Source organism: Geotrypetes seraphini, chromosome 9, assembly GCF_902459505.1.
Source record: "Geotrypetes seraphini chromosome 9, aGeoSer1.1, whole genome shotgun sequence".
NCBI lineage: Eukaryota > Metazoa > Chordata > Amphibia > Gymnophiona > Dermophiidae > Geotrypetes > Geotrypetes seraphini.
In genome coordinates, this window is record NC_047092.1 from 187110849 (window position 1) to 187132089 (window position 21241).

Consider the following 21241-nt stretch of genomic DNA (forward strand, 5'->3'; position numbering starts at 1 on the left):
AGCCACGTACCTGCAAAACCCCAGGAATGACTGCAGGGGCCTTCTAGGCATCCTGGACAGGGATTCTTCCATAATTTGGGTTCCATTTGAATGAAGACTGGGATGATCAAGATTCAATAAATATGCCTTCTTTAGCGTCCCTCTCTCAGCAGGTGGAAACAGAGAACACACTGGATTCTAACAGTCTCAGAATCAGTCTGTTCTAAGTCTCCAGCAAGTGGAGGTGCTAAGCCTGTGCAGTCTTCCTTTTGGCCTTGGTCAGGGTCTGTTGGAAGGCCTTTTCTGCCCTTTTTTATTTAGTCAATTTTCTATACCGTTCTCCCAGGATAGCTCAGAACAGTTTACATGAACTTACTCAGGTACTCCAAGCATTTTTCCCTATCTGTCCTGGTAGGCTCACAATCTATCTAATGTACCTGGGATAATGGGGGAATTAAGTGACTTGACCAAGGTCACAAGGAGCAGTGTGGGATTGAACCCACAACCTCAGGGTGCTGAGGCTGTAGCTTTAACCATTACGCCACACTCTCCCCTTTTCCTTGTCTTACGGAGCTGGGGTTCTGTGGAGGGATCATTAAACCTAGAGGGTGACCACTTGGTGCGGCTAAGTCCCTTCCCCCATCTCCCTGCTTTTTCTCTAGAGATTCAGCTGAACGCCAGAGGGCAAAGAGTGCCTATGGGGGTCTGCTCCTGTTATTTTAAAGTTTTATTTTTTAAAGCACCCCAAAGTGTTTTTTCTGTGTGCCGGTTTGCAGGGATAGATTTCATTGACAATTTTCTTCCCATTTCAGCTGCCCGTTTCATTCAGCCTTCCTTGCAATTCACAATGAGCACTTCTCGCAAGCTTAAGAAGTGCTCCTGCCAAGGTCTTAATGTGGCTGCTGTGTGTATTTTTTGCTCGTGGCCAGAAGGGGAACCCTTGTTAGCATCAGATCGGGTCAGCACAAGGGATTTCCCCAGCAACCGCGAAGGGTGAGTCTGCCGTGGGCGGTAGGATAGCCAGTTGTTCCCTAACCGCTGAAGATACTGGGGAATTTGGGGTCCTGTCGGATGAGGAAGATTCAATTAATACACCTTTCTTTAGCACTCTCCAGACCAGTAGAGTGGGTCTATATCCAATCATGACCAGCAGGTGGAGACTGAAAACAAAACTGGAATAGTACATAAGAGATACCATTCCCTATTCCTATCAGTCTTCTTTCAGTCAACAGCAGGTGTGAGTGAGTTGTACCCATCTCCCTTGATAGGGCTGTTGGAATTTGTTTAGAGCTTTTCAGGTCCCTGTTTTTTGACTGGACAGAGCTTGGGTGGGCCCTGTTTGGGGGTCTGTCCAACCTCAGTGTCAAACCCGGTGGGTCTCGAACGGGATCCCTCCCCCACTTCCTCCACCTCCCCACATTTTTGTAGAGGAGCCTCAGCAGTAAGCCTTGCCCCCTAAATCAAGCAAGGCATATTGCTTCGAGAGCCTGTGGAGTCTTCTGTGTAAAAAAAAAAAAAAAAAATCCTGAGGTAGGGTTGCTTCTCTCAATTTACTGTATTTTTTTGCACTAATCGGCACTTTTCTTCTAGCTAGGTCGCGTATGGAGCAGTTGAGTCTGGGGGAGTGGATCACAATTTGGTCCAGACACGATGCACTCGTGGCCAGCCTAAACTCAGCAGTTTGGGCCGGTGCAGTCTTGGAGCTCCGTTGGCAGCAGCTGCAGGCGTCTAGAGCTCCCTGGCCTTATTGTCTTGTGAGTCGGCTGAAGGCAGTGAGGCAACCCGGTCTTCTTTCACTGCCTCCAGAGGGATTCCCCAAACTGCCGACAGTAGGGGTAAAAGGATTCCCTCTCAGCTGATTTTTCTATCAGCTATTGCCAGCTTGCCTGCTTTAGCGGCTGGGGCAGTTCAGGCTTCCCAGCCGCTACAGGCCCTGGAGGGGTTATTTTTGGCAGGATCTTCGCCATTTTAACACAGCCCCCTCCATTTTGTCTGCAACCTCAGGTGGCCTTGCAAACACAGGGCAGGTTTCAGTAGGGACCCCTGGGGGGTTTCCCCTGAATTAATTTCTTTGTGCAGAGCCTATTTAGGCAGTTGGGAGTCCCACATGCAGCCAGGGGGGTTCCCTCCGCACCCCCTGTGGCTTTGCCTCCCTCTTCATTTGGCGTCCCCTCTTCCTCCACCCTTATCCAAGCGCTCATAGGGGGCTTGGATTGCGGATTGGTGGGCGGAAGAGCATGTTGGTGTGGATGAGGACCTGGACGCTTTGGAGGGTTTCCAGGATCCTCTAGAGGGGATGGCAGTGGAGCGTCGGGTTTCCCGCCTTCCGGCTCAGAGGTGTCCATGGTGCGCCTTTTTTTCGGAGAGGATGCGCTTTTAGACTTGATTTAGCAGGCCTCCTCAGTGCTGCGTTTTTTGAAGATGCGCCACCGGAGACCCCACGTATGGGGTACTCTCTGCTTCAGGGGGTCCATCCTGTTTCCCGTTATTCCTGTGCTTCAGGATTTTTGGGATATCATGCAGGCACAGTGGAATACGCCGGGGGCGCCGTTTCAGTTGGCGCACACCCTGGCTCATGAGTATCCCATCCTGGAAGGGGATAGGGCTACCTTAATTTCACCAGTGGTGGACAGTGTTCTCAGCGATTGCTAAGTGGCATACTGTGCCTGTTGAGGGCGGTTCTGCTCTTAGTGTCTCTGAGGAGCATAAGTTAGAGACACTTCTTATGCAGCTATTTGTAGGCGCCCCCTTTGGTTCTGGTGGTTGCCCGGCTACGCGACTTGTTTCCCAAATGGGCCGAGATCGCATCCGATCAATGGGTCCTGGAGGTGGTGCATGATGGTTATGCTCTGGAGTTTGCCCGCTCTCTGCCAGATCATATCTAGCCTCTCCGTGTCAGGTGACATGGAAGACGCTAGCCTTTCACCAGACCCTTCAGTGCTTGCTTGATCTCAAAGCAGTGTCCAGTGTCCCCTCAGGAGTGCAGCACCGGCAGGTACGCCATTTCCTTTGTGGTGCCCAAGAAGGAGGGGACCTTTCGGCCCATCCTAGATTTAAACAGGGTTCTCAGAATTCTCTCTTTTCGTATGGAAACACTGCGGTCTGTCATTCTGGTGGTTAGCCAGGGGAGTTCCTGACTTCTCGCTCTGACGGAGGCCTACTTGCATGTTCCCATTCGGGCCTCTCATCAGCACTTCCTTCGCTTTGTAATCCCTGATTGGTAAGGCCCAACTTTAGTCCAGGAAGAGGCGGTCGGAGCATACAGCGAGTGATTTCCTTCACTCGCCGGTGCTCCAGTTGCTCTCTCCTGCCTCTCCAGCTGTCCTTCTGGTCGGCAGTTGCGGTTGGAAATTACTGCGAATGACTGGGACTGCGAACCGCTGACCGCGAATGACCAGGGGAACACTGTACATCGAAGTAAATTGATAAAAAAGGGAGGTAAATGGAGAATGGTAATTCATTAGGGTGGTGATCGTTTCAAGGGAAGCGTTTTGGTGTTTCAAGGCTTCATAATAATTGAAGGTTTGAGAAGCGAGAGCTGGTACTAAAGAGTATATTGCATCTTTAAAGAGAAGTTTAGCTTTAAATTTAGAGTTCTCTAATCAAAGATGTAATGGAAGGGTATTTCACAGAGAGGGGGCAGTGACTGAAAAGATGGATTTGCAGGTGGTATCGTAAAACAGTTTGCAAATTGATGGTATGGAATCTAATCTTCCATTACTAAAAAGATTATGATCCCTGTGGAGGGGGATGTACTCTGAAGGATCCATAGTTAATCTTCTAAAGTAGGTCTTGTGATAAGTGTTGTACCTACATGAGGTGGTTTCTGGGGGCTGTGTGGCTCAAGCAAGTTTTTACTGGGTGGAGCAATTTCCCAGATGTTCTATAGAGACAGCATCAGCAGGCTGACGGGAGATGGGCTATTTGGGAGATACGGACACCTTGTACAGTCTTAAAGTTATTAGCCAGGAGTATGATTCTTAAGGTGGAAGCATGGCATTTTCTTTAGTTGTATACTTAGCCAGTGGATGTAGCTTCAAAGATAGCAAATTTTCCTTTAGAGGGATACCTGATTGTAAAAACCGCTTAGATAACCTTGATAGGTGGTATATAAAATCCTAATAAACTTGAATCTAGGAAAGTTAATGAAGAGCTTGGAGTCTTAAAGTGCTTAGCCTGATGGAGGATTGGCACAAGATGCCTAATCAATTCCTGACCTTGAGAGGCTGCTTAAAGATGATAGCAGGTTACTTGGGGAAAGCGAGCAGAGCACAGAGGGGCAGGTACTTCAAAGGCCTAGTCCTTTTGAGGGAACAGTAGAGGAGGAAGAGAGGCTGCCAGTGAGTATGGGCTCATTTACAGCTTTTGCTCTATGTCCAGTCTCGTTTCCTTTCAGCCATTATGGGGAAGGAAGTATAACTGTGGTTGAGAGCCAAGGTGGCAGGAAATGGATGCCGTTCCCAAGGAGCACTTTTCTGGGAGAGCAGGAGATGGCAGCATTGCTCTTCAAAAAGGTCTTAAGATGCAGAGCCCAGGTGTAGCCCCTGCTACACCTGCTGATCTGACTTAGCTTAACACTCAGAAGCTAGTCACTGATGCAGTGGTCATAGCCAGAAGAATGTTAAGCTACACCGAGAGAGGCATAACCAGCAGAAAGGAACATAAGAATTCCATCTCCGGATCAGACCCTGGGTCCATCAAGTTCGGTGATCTGCACACGCGGAGGCCCCGCCAGGTGTACCCTGGCATAGTTTTAGTCCCCATATCACTGTATGCTTCTCAAGGGAGACGTGCATCTAATTTACCCTTACCTGTATCACTCTATGCCACTCTTAAGGAGATATGCATCTAGTTTACCCTTAAATCCTTGAACGGTGGATTCTGCAATTACTTCCTCTGGGAGAGCATTTCAGGTGTCCACCACTCACTGCATGAAACAGAACTTCCTGATATTCGTCCTGGACCTGTCCCCCCTCAGCTTCAGTCTATGTCCTCTTGTCCGTGTCACACTGGACATTCTAAATAACTGCTTTCCCTGCTCCATTTTGTCAAATCCTTTCAGTATTTTGAAAGTCTCGATGAGATCCCCTCGCATTGGTGAGGCACCACTTGGAGTATTGTGTTCAGTTTTGGAGGCCATATCTCGCTAAGGATGTAAAAACACTAAAACGGTTAAGGGGCTGGAGGAGTTGCCGTACATTGAGAGATTAGAGAAACTGGGTCTCTTCTCCCTTGAAAAGAGGAGACTGAGAGGGGACGTGATCGAAACATTCAAGATAATGAAAGGAATAGACTTAGTAGATAAAGACAGGTTGAGAGGTAGAGAACGAGAGGGCACTCTCTAAAGTTAAAAGGGGATAGATTCCATACAAATGTAAAGAGAGTGGTAGAAATCTGGAACGCTCTTCCGGAGGCTGTTATAGGGGAAAACACCCTCCAGGGATTCAAGACAGACAAGTTCCTGCTGAACCAGAACGTACACAGGTAAGGCTAGACACAGGGCACTGGTCTTTGACCCAAGGGCCACCGCAGGAGTGAACTGCTGGGCACGATGTTCTTAAGACTTGAATCGGTCCAAAGGAAGGTGACAAAAATGGTATGGGGTTTGTGCCAAACTAAGTATAAGAAACTGAAAGACCTGACTATGCATACTCTACAGGACATTTTAATATTTGAAAGGTATTAATATAAAAACAAATATTTTCCAAAGAAGGGCAAATAGTAAAGCTGCTACTAATTTCTATAGTACAGTCGTGAAAAAATTAAGAAACCCCATGAAATATTCATTTTTTTCTTAAGAAATGTTCACATATTGATGTCAAATCTTTTTTTTTTTAATTTATCTCTAGAAAAGAAAGTGATGTAATTTCAGGTAAACAAAACTTTTCCTTGATTTACTCATGAAATAAAAGATATTCACAAAAATGTGTATTGTAACTGAGGAATAAATTAGGACAGTGAAACACTGAAGTAACAAGGAAGATGCTATTGGCAACAATCCAAAACTGAAGAATGCCACAAAAGAGTGTCTAGTTAAAGGGCAGGAAGGGAAAGGGTCAGGGTCTCAGAAACCCGCTCGATTTAAGACACTGATGTGTGATATCAAGACTGACTGGTTACAAGCTTTAATCATTGACGCTTATTTCCACCACCTCCCTAGTGCTCAACTTGAATTTCTTAATTATCATTCATTTATATTCAATATTTAATTTCTAAGAGATTTTCACTTTTTATCATGCAGAGTTTCTAGCCAGCCCCGACCGGACCCGTTTCGCCACTGAATGACTTTATCAAGGGTTATCGGCTCGCTTTTAAAGTGTCCTTCCTCATTTAGTGGCTCAGAGTCTGTGATCTAGAAACTTCAATCCAGGAGCACCTTTCCGATTCTCTTTGCAAGGATGATCTCTAGAGACAAGATTGAAGAAGTGGCTGATAAAATTTTTAAAAATATATACCTTGTCAACTTTGTCTAAGCTTCAAACTTCTGTCATCTTCTTCATCTGGACATTCATACTGCTATAACACAGAAAGTCATTATAGTCAGCCATCTTCATAATCCTGGTCAGGGTTCAAAAAAAGAAAAGACTAAAAATGTCTCAACCTCATTATCAGTCCAAACAGCAATCAGCCTTTTGATTCTTTTCTAGATAATATTGCCATTGTTCACCTAATTCTACCTCCCACTCTCCATATTGGAGGCAGATTGATCTATTTTCTAATGAAAACTACTGGGTCAAACTTAAAACTATGTCTCCCAAAAGAGCAGAATCATACAACAAAACTGGAAAGGAAGAACTAATAAAGTAAACTTCACTTAAATATATAAACTTTCAACCTAGGAGGTGCTCAGAACCTTGAAAACCAAGGTGGAATAAATGCTAATGGGGACAAGCCCCTATAGACATTTCAGTGTTCTATCATTGCATCCTCTCCTGTGTTAGAAAGAATATAGTGAAACAATTTTTCCAAAAAATTGAGTTAATATCCCAAAACAATCATGTGAACAAAAAAATAGTAACTTCAGCGTTTTTTCAAAAATGTGAACTTAGCTTGCATGGGTGCTTTAGGAAGCTGTCTCACTCCAGCGGGCTCTAACGCGTTTCGCCGCAAGGCTTCTTCAGAGAGCCGCCAAACAGGCTGGAACTGAGTGAAAACTTCTTCTGCCTCAGTTAATTTCCATGAGCTCTGCTTGGACCTCTGAGGTAGGACAGGCTACCTGGATTTCCACTTCCATCAAATCCTCTGGAACATGAAAGTTGGAAGTAGAGCAACTTTCTTCTACTTCCTGCATGGGCCAATCTAATACCTCAGAGTCTTCCTGCTCTCTCCAAGGCTCGTGCCTTGCTTCATCCTACTGGAGTGTTTCTGCCACGTCACTCTCCTAGGTTGAAAGCTTGTTTGGCGGCTCTCTGAAGAAGCCTTGCGGCGAAACACATTGGAGCCCGCTGGAGTGAGACAGCTTCCTAAAGCACCCATGCAAGCTAAGTTCACATTTTTGAAAAAACGCTGAAGTTACTATTTTGTTCACATGATTGTTTTGGGATATTAACTCAATTTTTTGGAAAAATTGTTTCACTATATTCTTTCTAACACGGGAGAGGATGCAATGATAGAACACTGAAATGTCTATAGGGGCTTTTCCCCATTAGCATTTATTCCACCTTGGTTTTCAAGGTTCTGAGCATCTCCAAGGTTGAAAGTTTATATATTTAAGTGAAGTTTATTTTATTAGTTCTTCCTTTCCAGTTTTGTCGTATGATCTATTTTCTAGACATCTTCAGAAAAGCAAATTTGGAAGAAAAGAGCATCTGCTTCAAAATTGGTGGCCAAAATATAAAACAGCCTGTGCTATGTAGATGATACAAAGCTCATTACCAGCAGAAAAGAAGACCTGCTGTATCTATTGAGAAAAATCAAAGCTGAAAGTCATAACATGGGATTCGAACTGAACATAAACAAGATGATTTTGAACTTGAAGGTGATAGAACAGAAGTTGTAAATCTCCTGGGCTCCTTTGTAAACAAGCAATTAGCAGGGAAGAAATACTCTGCAGAATAGCACTTGGTCACTCTTCAGTGAAGGCTCTAAACAAAGTATTCAAAGGAAACTCTTATATCTTGGCATCCCAAGTCCTCTAAATTTTCTTCACACTTCTACCTCTAACCCTCTGTTGTAGTTCCTTCCTATTTCTCCTACTGTAAACCGCGTCGAGCTCTACGAACGTGGAGATGATGCGGTATACAAAACTAAGGATTAGATTAGATTAAAGAACTAATACGCCAAACAAAGATCAGACTTGTCCATGCACTCATTTTCTCGGTGGTCAATTATGAATGCAAAAGCTGGACACTACGGAAACAAGACAGAAAGAAGATTGACTCATTTGAGCTTTGGTGCTGGAGAAGAATTTTATGCATGCTGTAGACTGCCAGAAGAACTAACAAATCGATTCTGGAAGAGATCAAACTGGCTATGGTATTCAAATGATGAAGTTATGACTGTCTTATTTTGGTCAAACTGTCAGAAGAGAGAGAGCATTGGAAAAGGACATCATGTTAGGGAAGATTGAAGGAACCAGACAAAGAGGGTGACCTGGAATCAGATGGCTGGACATGTTAAAAACAACCATGGGGATGATGCTGGAGTACATTACCCAACTAGCACAACATATATGTAAACTGCTTTGAGTATGGTTGTATAGTATAAAAAGGCGGTATACAAGTCTTAATTCCTTTTTCCCTCATTCACTTATGTCAAACAATCTCCCTCAATGTTATGCCTGTTTGGTTACATGGCATCAGTTAATTTCTACGCCTTCGTTTCAGAATTTCACAATGGACTTCATCAACACAGTGGTCCCAAGTCACAGGATTCTTCTCTGCTCCAGTTCATTATCCCAGATTTACAGCACTCTCTCCAATGGTGGATGGTAGTACAAAATCTTACCTGGTCAAAATATGCTTCTCCTAAAAAAAATTTTCCGTAACTCAACCTCCCCCCCCCCCTTTTACAAAACCGTAGCGCATTTTTTAGTGCCAACTGTGACGGTAACAGTTCCAACGCTTACAGAATTTCTATGAGCGTTGGTCAGCGCTAAAAGCCACGCTACGGTTTTGTAAAAAGTGGGGGAGGGTAAGATTTAGTGATTGATCTCTGGATGGCAGTAGCCTCGATATTGAGTATAGCAGCAAAAATAGCAAAGGGGATGCTGATACCTTGCAAAATAGCTTTTAAAGATGAGTCACTTAGTCACAACTACATGATATATATGTGCCAAAGAGAACTCTTCTCTCCAAAAACCTCTAAAGGACTTACCCCATCTTCTACGACAGTGGTTCCCAACCCTGTCCTGGAGGAACACCAGGCCAATTGGGTTTTCAGGCTAGCCCTAATGAATATGCATGAAGCAAATTTGCATGCCTATCACTTCCATCATATGCAAATCTCTCTCATGCATATTCATTAGGGCTAGCCTGAAAACCCGATTGGCCTGGTGTTCCTCCAGGACAGGGTTGGGAATCACTGTTCTACGAAACCACGCTAGTGGTTTTTAGCGCAGAGAGCCATGCTGCTCCTGACGCTCATAGGAACTCAATGAGCGACGGGAGCAGCGCAGGCCATTCACAGCTCTGCGCTAAAAACTGCTAGTGCAGTTTCATAGAAGAGAGGGTTAGTCTATAACAGGGGTAGGGAATTCCGGTCCTCGAGAGCCATATTCCAGTTGGGTTTTCAGAATTTCCCCAATGAATATGTATTGAAAGCAGTGCATGCAAATAGATCTCATGCATATCCATTGGGGCAATCCTGAAAACCCGACTGGAATATGGCTCTTGAGGACCGGAGTTCCCTACCCCTGGTCTATAAGATACCACTATTCCTTTTGTCTTTCAATGTTAGGGAGATGCCTAAAACTGAGATGATTATTAATCCCTGAGGTTAGAAATGGATCATTAATTCCACCAATAGGGATGCGTAATAAATCCCAGTAATGGATCATTAGATTGTAAGTTTTCTGGGGATAGGAATTGACCTACTGTACCTGAATGTAACTCACCTTGAACTTAAGAGAAAGCTGTGACATCAGTTCCCCCCTCCTCCTCCCCCCCAAAAAAACAACTATGAGATGGATCATTAATCTGAGAGACTTTTGCAATCACAATATTTGCCCCCGCAGTGTGGCTGCATGCCTTAAAATAGCTATCACCTTTCCTTTTGTGATATAATGTATGCAGGTTTACATCAGAATGATTCAACACTTATCAGCCCAGAAGGTTGTCAGGGGTGAAGGAATCACACCTTGTACCAGTAAGTGGCAAGAAACAAAGCACTACTGTTTCAGTGGGAAACTGGCCCTAGTTCAGTGCTTCCTTCTGCCCTTTTCTTCTGGTTTGACATGTTGGAATAACTGAATGGAGAAGAACAAAAGCAGCAGAGAGTTGACTATATGAGCAGCAAACATTAATTCACCATTTTGTCCACTGGTCTTTCATAATTAGATTGTACGCTTTTTTGAGCAGGGACCGTTTCTTCTGTGTTTGACATACAGCACTGCGTGCGTCTGGTAGTGCTATAAAAATTATAGACTTGGACAAGGTGATATTCTGATTAAAGCTCCTGGTTTTCAGCACTTCTCACAAAGCACCGCTGTGTGATGGAGCAGCAGAAAGCAAAATCTATGTACCCATCACCCCCTGCTGTTGTAGCAGGTGAGTTTTACACCTTACAGAGCAGGGACAAGGACAGTAGGAAAGGTTTATTAAGTTCACCTAAAATGCCAGTGACCCAGTTCGTCTCTAGGATTCCTCTGTGGCATTGGTCTACAATACATGGCCCCAGGGCCACAAACAGCACCTAAAGTCCTCCATTACAAATGGATGAAATGCTCTTCAAATCCTGTAAATGTGTTAATTTCAATGTTGGCCACTTGACATATTGTAGTAACTGGAAACAATCTCTTAAATGTGTGAGATGAACCCTGACCTGTCTAAGTTGTTGCAGGCAAAGAAGGCATCCAAAATGGCTGGTGTATTTCCCAGTAAATTACCTGCATTTACAAGGAAACAAACTTTCAGCTGGACTTGCAGGCCTAAACACTCATCTGTCCTTCACCAAAAGTCCAGGCCAAGCAGAATGGAAAAAGCTGACTCAAGTTGTATAAGAGAGATAAGAACAGGAAAAAAAAAACACCTTATGTGGACAAGGAGGCCCATGAGAGCTGGGAAGGGGATTAAGAAAAGGACGTGTACAGGGTAGAGAATGACATGGGAACCGTTTACCGCAGTAAACTAGTCACCACAGTAAATCCGCAGGAATTGAGACATTTGCAACTGGTTTACTGCAGGAATGAGGACAAGCCTTTCACCGTCCCTCTCTTTCAGTGCCTCCTTTAATTGGCACAGCAAGTTACAGTAATATTCTGCATTAACTGTTTGGTCCCAGAAAATAGTCTGTTGACTTTTGGGTCTTGAATTTCCTTGGCATTGGAGAACCCGAGTGCCACAATTGCATGGACTTGTTTTGTCTCAGGATCATAGTGGTGGAACCATGTTTCATCAACAGTAATTAGTCATTCCAAAAAGTTGGTACTAGCTCACTGAAAATGATGCAAAATCAACTTGGAAATGTCCACTCAACATCGTTCCTCATCACCATTCACACATTTGGGCACCCACTTGTCTGATAGCTTCTGCATACCCAGCTGCTTATGGATTATACACCCAACACATTCCCTAGATATCTGTAGTATCTCAGCAATTGTTTTAGCCGATGTTTGCCGATCTGCCAAAATCAGGTCAAGGACATGGTCAACAATTTTAGAAGTTGACACCGTTTGAGGCTCCCAAACCTTGCTGCATCTTTGGTCTCGAAATCTCCACACTGAAAGTTTGCATACCACTTCTTTGCTGTGGAGTTTGTTACTCAATGTGTTCATCACACAGAGAGAATGACACAGGGACAAATTTTTTCCCATCTTTGCGGGAACTCATTTTCCTATCACGTCCCCATAAGTTCTTTTCCTGCAAACTCTGTCCTCATCACTTTAAAATCATAAGTGTTCGAAGCTTGTGTGGTTAAGGCAGAACTTACAGGAATGGGACAGGTACAGTGCCAAAACTCACAGGGATGGGACAATTGAGGTTCTACGGGGACAAGTTTGTGAAAGGCAGTGCAGGACATGCACAGGGGCATAATCAAAAAAGAAACATCTAAGTCCATTTTGGCCTAACTCACAAGTCGGGCACGGGAAAAGGTCCATTTTCAAAAAGTACGTCCAGCATTTTTTTTTTATTGAAAATCGTCCAACTGTACATCCATTCGTTTGATCATTCAGACTGCTAAGTCATCCATCTTTATACCCCATTTTCAACCAAAAATTTTTCCAACTCAAAAACGCTTAGAAAAAGACCTTTTGGGCATGGGAGGGACCAGAAAAGTAAGAGACTGGACACCCAGACATGGCAACAGAGTAGTGGGGCACCTTATAGGGCACTGTTGTGAACTTCACAAAAAGGGTGCCACATAAACATCTCACAACAGCTCCCTTATAGGTCATGGTGAACCCCCCAAAACACTCCTAAAATCTACTAGACCCACATATCTACCACCCCAATAGCCCTTATGGCTTCAGGAACCACTTATATGGCAGTACAAAAGGGTTTTGTGGGGGGCACATGTTTCTCCATGAATGCAGTGATTAGAGTGGCTTATGGGCCTGGGTCCTCCTCTCCATGGTTCACTAACCCACCCCCAAGACCACTTAAGCCACCTCTGTGCAGCTCTATTAGGCTCTATTATGCCAGGCTGCCAGGTGATGATGTTCTTGAAGCAGATATGTAAAGTTGTTATTACGTTTTTTTTTTATGGGGGGGGGGTCTGTACTTTGTGTCTGCAGTGTTTATCTGGTCACTTTGGATACCTTTTGTGGACTTAGACCTGGTTTTAGATGGCCTAAGTCACAACGTCCAAGTTCCGTCTAGGCAGTGTTGTAAAACCTTTGGTTATACATGCAGTCTAGGATGGCCCATGTCCCGCCTAAATCCCGCCCTCACCACTCCTCCTAAAATGCCCCTTTTAGCTCTGGTCGTTCAGCAGCACTGTGAAGGCCTAAGTCGTTTCTAAATACATCCAACACCCTGTTCGATTATCGGCACTTGGACGACTTTTGTTACTGATCGTCGAAGTGCCAATTTAGACCAGTTTTTAGACATTTTTCTGTTTCGATTATGAGCCCCACAGCATTTAAAGCTTAAAGCAAGAACCTTGTGTGTGTTTGTGATTTTATACATTGAGCACATATTCATAAATACTAAAACATCACCCAGTGCTTACAACAAAGCATGCTGGGATTTATTATCATTTTATTAGCATGAACAATATAAATGCCAACTAGAAATTCAAAGTGCCGTGTAATCTGAGGGCAATAATTACACAATAATTTATTCCCTTCTAATTCTCCCCAGAAAAATAAATCATTTATAAATAAAGTTTCACAGTCACTACATAAGTAAAAATAGAAAAAGACACCACATCTTGTCTTCTGAAAGTTAGTTAAACTAGGTGGTGTAGAGCAGGGTCTGGGCGATTACAGGTTCACTCGCACTGCTTTTATCTTGGACCTAGGAAGTAGCAGCCTGATGGCAGAGCACAGGATCTCTGCCGGAAACCGAAGCACAGAGCTCGGTGAGGTAGCAGCACTTTCCTTTCAAAATCCAGTGGAGGTAAGGAGATGGGACAGAGGGTTGAGCAAAGCATCAAAATCCACTAAGAGAATTCCACAGGACAGCCATGGAACTGACGATCTGGAAGCAAATTTTATTCAGAAAATCTTCATATACAAGGTGCAAAACAATAATGCACGATAAATTGTGGTATAGACCTGACACGGTCCATGTTTTGGTCAAGGGTGACCTTCCGGGCTCTGGTACACTATGAACCACAAAGCACTGTGTATTAGTGAGCGTTGCTGAAAAAGTGAAACCACCTAATCCACAGATTCGATGGCTTCTCTTTTTCAGCAACACTCACTCTTTTTCCCTGTCTGTCCCAGCAGGCTCACAATCTCTCTAATCACTTTGCAAAGGGAGGATTAAGTGACTTGCCCAGGGTCACAAGGAGCAGCGTGAGTTTGACCACTGCGCCACACTCTTTCCGGGATACCATCCTTTGTGGTTCATAGTGACCAAAACACAGACCGTGTCGGGTCTATGCATTATTGAACTGCACCTTGTATATAATGATTTTCTGAATGAAATTTGCATCCAGATCGTTGGTTCCACAGTTGTTCCCCATTGTACCTGCAGTGGTGACAGACCCCTCACCGATCAGTCCAGCTTGCCTCTACTTGACCAAGATGATAGTGAAAAACTTATACTGTACTGGCAACCAGTGCTGCAGATGGAGAAGGAGGTGATGCGGTCTGGAAAAATGACCTACAGCAGTAGCAGTAAAAGGCACCAGAACCCTTCGACAATCCAGAGCTCAGCAATTCATGTAGGTTCCCAAAAGCTGTGCGTCCCAGGCTAAAGGAGAAGGTGATGTGGCTCTTGCATGAGGCAGAGGAAGAGAGAGAGAACCTTGTACATAGGATCTGTGTGCTGGTGTTAGGTTATGTTGATGGCTTTTATCCCACCAAAACCCATTCGATATGACTCAAGGTGGGTTACAGTACAAGAAGCCATCCATTTCTGGAAATATACAGTACAGAGTAAACAAAATCAGACTTTGGAGTAACAGTCATTCATTTCATAAATAAAAAGTGGTCAACATGTATAATTATTTACACATAATCTGGAAGACTTTTCCATTCTTGAGCATCAGTGTATGTAAATGATTTTTCTCAAATTCTTACAAACTATATCTACCCACTATAACCAATTGCCCTGCAGCTATAATAATTTACTATGTTATGGAAAACAAAGAAGTGGAAGTCTATAACAGAGCAAATCCACTCACAACCTTAAGTTTCAAGATAAAATACACATATTGGAAACCAATGAAGCTGATACCAGTGTGGAGGTCCTTCATCACAGTTTAAAGCTCCAAAAATCAACTTTGCTACTGTATTTTTAAAAATATTTGCACCCTATGAACCTGTTTATTGTATTGCAAATATGTACTAGAGTGAATTTACCTTTCCTGACCAAACTGTTCCAGAAATTGTACTCGATGCATATCAGACTTGTGAGCCCTGGGAAAATTTAAGCTGCCCTGCCTGAATTTTGGGGTTTGCTTTTAGAATGGGGAGTTGATATGTTAAGGAATGGTACCTTTCCTCTTGATAAGGGACTGTGTGCAGTTCTGGTCACCATATCTCAAAAAAGATATAGCAGAATTAGAAAAGGGTGACAAAAATGATAAAAGGGATGGGACAACTTCCCTATGAGAGAGACAAAAGTGACTAGGGCTCTTCAGCTTGGAGAAGAGACGGCTCAGGGGGAACATGATAGAGGTCTATAAATACTGAGTGGGGTGGAAACGGTAGATGTGAATCGCTTGTTTATTCTATCCAAAAATACTAGGACTAGGGGACATGCGATGAAGCAGGTTTAAAACAAACAGGGAAAAAAAATTCTTCACACAACGTGTAATTAAATTCTGGAATTTGTTGCCAGAGAATGTGGTGAAATCAGATAGCTTAGTGGGGGGGAGCGGGGAGCGAGTTGCTGCCTCAGGGTGTGACCAATCTGATCATAAACTAACGTGGGACTCGTACAACACGTCTCCCTCCACATTCTTGTCTTGATCACATTGAGCTTTTATTGCACCGCACAGAGCTTTTCATATCCCAGGGGAGGTTTTTTCTGCCACTGAGGTTTTCGCCTGAAAAACCTCAAACCACCATTGTGGGGTGGGAGGGTCTGTTTCTGAGGCTTATGACTTTTGGCCTGTGCTCTAGCTTCCAATTAAGCTGGAAACATAAAGAGCAGGAGGCAAATTCCTGGTCAAAAAATGAAAACAGGACCTGAACTCAAGGAAGGGTGGAGCTAGGGGTTGGCCAACAGGGTTGATTCAGTCTAGGTTTTACCTGAGTCCATGTAGGGGCTGGTAATTCTGATTTCTAAACTGGAGCCCTTACAAACAGAAAGACTTCAAGTCCCTGCATGCAATGGGGTAAACTGCAGACTGGATTGACCCTGTCAAATGAATCTGGAGCCAGCTGGCAACCCTAAGCGGACAAGAATGAAATCCTGGGATCTGAACTGAATGGATCCACTTCTTAAGTGTCTGCCTTGGCCCTGGCATAAGAACATAAGATTTGCCACTGCTGGGTCAGACCAGTGATCCATCGTGCCCAGCAGTCCGCTCACGCGGTGGCCCTTAGGTCAAAGACCATTGCCCTGTTTGAGTCTAGCCTTACTTGTGTATGTTCTGTTCCAGTAGGAACTTATCCAACCTTGTCTTGAATCCCTGAAGAGTGCTTTCCCCTATAACAGCCTCCGGAAGAGCATTCCAGATTTCTACCACTCTCTGGGTGAAGAACTTCCTTACGTTTGTATGGAATCTTTTCCCTTCTACAATGGTTATAACTACTCAGGAAAAGGCCTCAGAATAGGAGCTTACGCAAAGTCCTATCATGGACTGAAACTTCAGCGTAACTGCTCCTTGCTTCAATCACTGGCCAAAAAAACCTGAGGGTATATTCAATACAGTTTACTTCAAGTTTGAATAAATATAGTTTTTTAACTTTTTTTAAGACCTTTATGTAAACTATAACTTTTTGGTAAACTATCGGTACATCTCTATTAGTTTGCAAAAGAATTTGACAACTAGGTACTTATCTTAAACGTTGTCATAGTTCAAATGTTGCCTTTTGGCAACTTACAGGCAACATTTGAACTAACTATATTTATTCAAACTTGAAGTAAACTGTATTGAATATACCCTCAGGTTTTTTTGGCCAGTGATTGAAGCAAGGAGCAGTTACGCTGAAGTTTCAGTCCATGATAGGACTTTGCGTAAGCTCCTATTCTGAGGCCTTTTCCTGAGTAGTTATAACCATTGTAGAATTAATTCTGGATACATACTCTCTGGAAGTGGTATTTGGTACAATTTTTGTATATTGTGTTTTGAACCACTTCGGGTGAATATATCTTGGAGTTTACACTCCAGAAAAAGGAGGACAGATTGAGACATCCGGGTTTTACTTCTACTGAAAGCAATGGAAGTAAGACCTGGATGTCTCAATCCGTCCTCCTTTTTCTGGGGAGAATGAAGTTTGTCAAGACTCAGCAGCATGGACCATATCTTTGTCCAGCTGTATGAAGCCTCCTCAATCACTCCAGTAACAGGGATCAGGACGAGACATGGACGGTTCTAATCCCCACCCACCCTCTCCCTCCATTGACTGTTGTTAAATTGAAATGTGTAAAATGAGCCCAAGTGGCACAACCTTCTGAGGAAAGGACTCAAGATGGTGAGGTGTAATCAAGCCAAGCTGCTTCCCCCTCCCCCACCTCCTGTCTTCCAGGTTCTCTGTGATTCCAGTGCTATACATGCAAGTGTGAGTGTTTAGGACTCTATCCAAGCGGCCAAAGACACACAGGCCCAGTGTTAGAACAGGAAGAATGCTTCAGGCAAATTACTGCAGTGTACAATGAAAGAGAAGACATCACATAGTTTTCTTTTAGACTGACCCCTTTTGTGTCTCGTCATCTGTGGGCGCAGACCTATACACATTCTCTGGTGTAAGCGCCCCCCCCCCCCCCCCACACACACACATGCAAACTAGAACTGTAAACAAAGAAGGGGATTTGTACCTCAAAGTCCCTTTTCCCTGTCTCTCCTGCCTCAGGCATTTTAGAGAGTCACCTCATTCCTTCTCCCATGAACACAAGCATCTCTGCATTGAAATGGCCAGAGCTAAAGCAGATGAAGTTTTCTGGAGCAGCTTAAGTTACTGTGGACCAAATCCCACATGTGCCTCAGCTCATCTGGCAGCAGTTTGTGTACCACCACTATGCTGCGAAAGAAACACGGTTCCTTGTTCATCTTACTATTCTTGTTTATTACAATCCCAAAGGTTTTAAAACCCTTGTGATTGATAGGATTTACTTTGAGAATCTCCAGGCACATTCCCAAGAAAACATCATCAATCGGGAATAGCTCCAGCATCTCTGAAGCCTTGTACAATCTCTTGGCCAGAGACCCGCTCATCAAGAAACCTCCACCACCAGCATAGGGTGGGTAATGATTCTTGTTGTAGAGGGTCTTAGGGATGTAGTATTTATTATCCTTCCTTCGGATAGGCCTGGCGTTGTTTACCACATCCCCTACAAGGAGGTTTTCTACTGTGTTACCCTCCAAAAATTCCAGAATGTTGTTAGGGCTGACAAAGACATCATCATCCCCTTTGAAGATGTGGTCAACATTGTCACAGTAGATAGACAGCCATTTTAGGAAGTGCACCTCCTTCAAAGTCAGATTGAAAAAGGTGTCCAAGAAATCCCACTGGAGGATGTCCCCATATATGAAATTCTCATAATCCAGGAGCTTTTGGTAATTGGCTCGTTCCTCGTTCTTGGAGGCCGTCCCCAAGAGGAACACTATCTTGATTTTCTTCCCATCTACCTCTTTCTCTTTGCCCCAAGTTTTACGGATAGTTTCCCTCCTATCATGCTGGGTGATGATGGACTTCACCACTATCAGCAGATGAATATGGTCACTGCATTTCTCAGGGTGATTGATAATCATTGGGAAATACCTGCAATGTCTATAAAGCAAGAACTGCTGGAAGTTAGGTTCTAGCTCTTTGAACCAGTCCATTGTGGTGAAGTTGCTATTGGCAGTGCAGGTGATGGTTGTTACATCCCAGGTTTTCACTTGTTCTTCAGTAGCTTCTGTCATCTCCAACTTTCTAGTCTCCCAGAAGCTGTTAGGGAAAGAAGTCTCTTCTTTTTGGATCTTCACAGCATTTTGGGAAAGCTGTTGATCTTGTAGGAAGCGTCCAGGATTTGTCCCTCTTTGCAGAAAAGTCAAGGTAATGGCAAGAAGGAAAGACAAACAAGCACTTCTGTAAATGACCTTCTTCCTGAAAGGAAAGACAAGAGATATCTTCAGACTATGAGACTGACTTCTGCTGTATCTTTTCACTTACACAAAGAAGGAACACTATAATTGTAAATCACTTTTGGCCTCTGTTAGCCCACCACCCCTTGAGTCTCAGTGTTACATAGATATATGCCAGGAGCACCCATGATCTGGGATTATTAGGTAGGATGTTACTAATACCCAGTCAGTAGGCAACTTTCCAAAGAGAAGAATGGAGGCTGAACAAGGTACTAAATGGATGAATTACAAGTTACAAATGGATGAATTGAAGTAGCAGCATCTCGCCTATGTGGGGACAGGAGGTTGTAGCAGAGGGAAAGCTTCCAGGCTGCTAAAGGCAGTGTGTTTAATTCACTCATATTGCCTGTGACCCGAAGAATGAACATGTATAGTGCTGCTCGGAGCTAGAAGGATAAGAAAGGTACCAGATCCCGATGGGGGGAGGGGAGATATGCAGCATCTGCAAATGCAGGATGGGGGGGGAATCACAAGGGGAGGGTTGTCATAGAGATGCTAGACCACGGGAATGGGGAAGAAAGGGAAAGAAAGAGTTGCTAGACCTCTGGGAGAAGAAAGGGAAGGGAAAAGGAGAGAGATGCCAGAGAAGGGGAAGGGAGGAGATGCCAGACCACAGTAGGGAAGGAGAGAGTTCCAAACTACAGTAGGGGGGAGGGAACTACAGAAATATGCCAGACCATGGATGAAGTAGAGGAGAAAGATGGCAGGCAGTAGACAGGAGGAATGGGGAAGATAGATGTCAGGCAGGTAGATATGGTGCACAGGGATGGAGGAAAAAGGAAGAAAGGGGAGAAGATGGTGTACAGGAATGGGAGGGCTGGGGAGGGAAGAGAGATGGAAGAAGTGCTGTTTATGGATAGATGGGAATGAAGAAAAAAAAAGGAAGGAGATGGTACATATGGATAAGAGAGAGGGGAGGGGCAGAGAGAGGGAAGAGACGATGCACATGGATAAATGGGAAGGCATGGAAAAGTAGATTCAATAAGGAAGCAGAAAAATGAAAGAGTTAAAAGTTAATGCCAAAAATGGATGTAGGTTTGATCCAAACAGATCGGGGATTCTAAATTACAATCCACTCGAGGGGGCAATACTTTCAAAATGGAACAAAACAACAAAAGACCCCCCTCTCAACAATACTGGCCAAGTCTCTCAAATTGATATCATCAGATAACATTTAAAGGCTTTTAAATATTTTAATGTGCTCATAAGCTCTTCAGCAAGGCGCCACAGCAGTGGTACAACGTCGCTGGAAAGGTGCTTGGATTTCAATCATAACACATTGCATGGAGCAAGGAATCTTGCTTCTGCTGGAGTGGCAAATGTTATGGCTCTACAAAAGATATTTAACAGTAGACCACTTATCTGAAAAGGTCAGTTCACGGCTCCAACACGGTCTGTGTTTCGCTAATCTACATCAGGAAGCCAGAAGGATAAGCTTTTTATATTGATTTTATTTGCAGTGTGCAGTGCCTGAGTCCTTTGACATACACAGACCGTGTTGGAGCCATGAACTGACCTTTTCAGATAAGTGGTCTACTGTTAAATATCTTTTGTAGAGCTATAACAAGTGTGTATGTCAAAGGACTCAGGCACTACATTAAGACATCCACAGCAGACCGTCAAGTGGGCAGCAATGGAAGTAGCAAACAGAAGCATGATGTTGAGCTACCCAGTTTTCTGCACCGTCTGCCATATGTATGACTACCTCCTCTCTGGGAGGCGGTCTTATGTATGCGCTCAATACGGAGAACTGGAGAGCCTGAAGAAACAAGTCAGACTCCTGGAGGGAAGAACTGGAGGCACTTCAAGCAATGGAGGAGAAGGACAGAGACACAGAGAACATCGAGACAGAGGACACAATGAACACCAAGACAGAGGACACCATCGAGGAAGAAGTCCGAGAGCTGGAGAAGTTCATAGAGGAGGCATACAGGGAGGCCGTGGAAAACCACCAGCAACAGTGGAACTGCGACCCAGACTCAGACCAGAGGTCATGGCCTGAAGCTGAGAGGGGACACGGCCAGGACAAATGTCAGAAAGTTCTGCTTCACACAGCGAGTGGTGAACGCCTGGAACTCTCTCCCGAAAGAGATGGTGGAAGAAACTACCATTCTAGGATTTAAGGGAAAATTGGACGCACATCTTCTTGCAGGACACATTGAGGGATACGAGTGACTAATGTATGCACCAGGGTATG

At 44.1% G+C, this 21241-nt stretch overlaps 1 protein-coding gene across 2 annotated transcripts in view; it reads right to left on the reverse strand.

Annotated features, from left to right (window-relative positions):
* Window positions 1–17297: 17297 nt before the first annotated feature.
* B3GNT7 (UDP-GlcNAc:betaGal beta-1,3-N-acetylglucosaminyltransferase 7) overlaps window positions 17298–21241 on the reverse strand; it is a 39179-nt gene continuing 35235 nt past the window's right edge. For both annotated transcript variants that reach the window (XM_033957661.1, XM_033957660.1), the window contains exon 2: window positions 17298–19006. In XM_033957661.1, the coding sequence (XP_033813552.1) occupies window positions 17839–19006 (1168 nt within the window). In that variant the 3' untranslated portion in view covers window positions 17298–17838. The remainder of the gene's footprint in view (window positions 19007–21241) is intronic.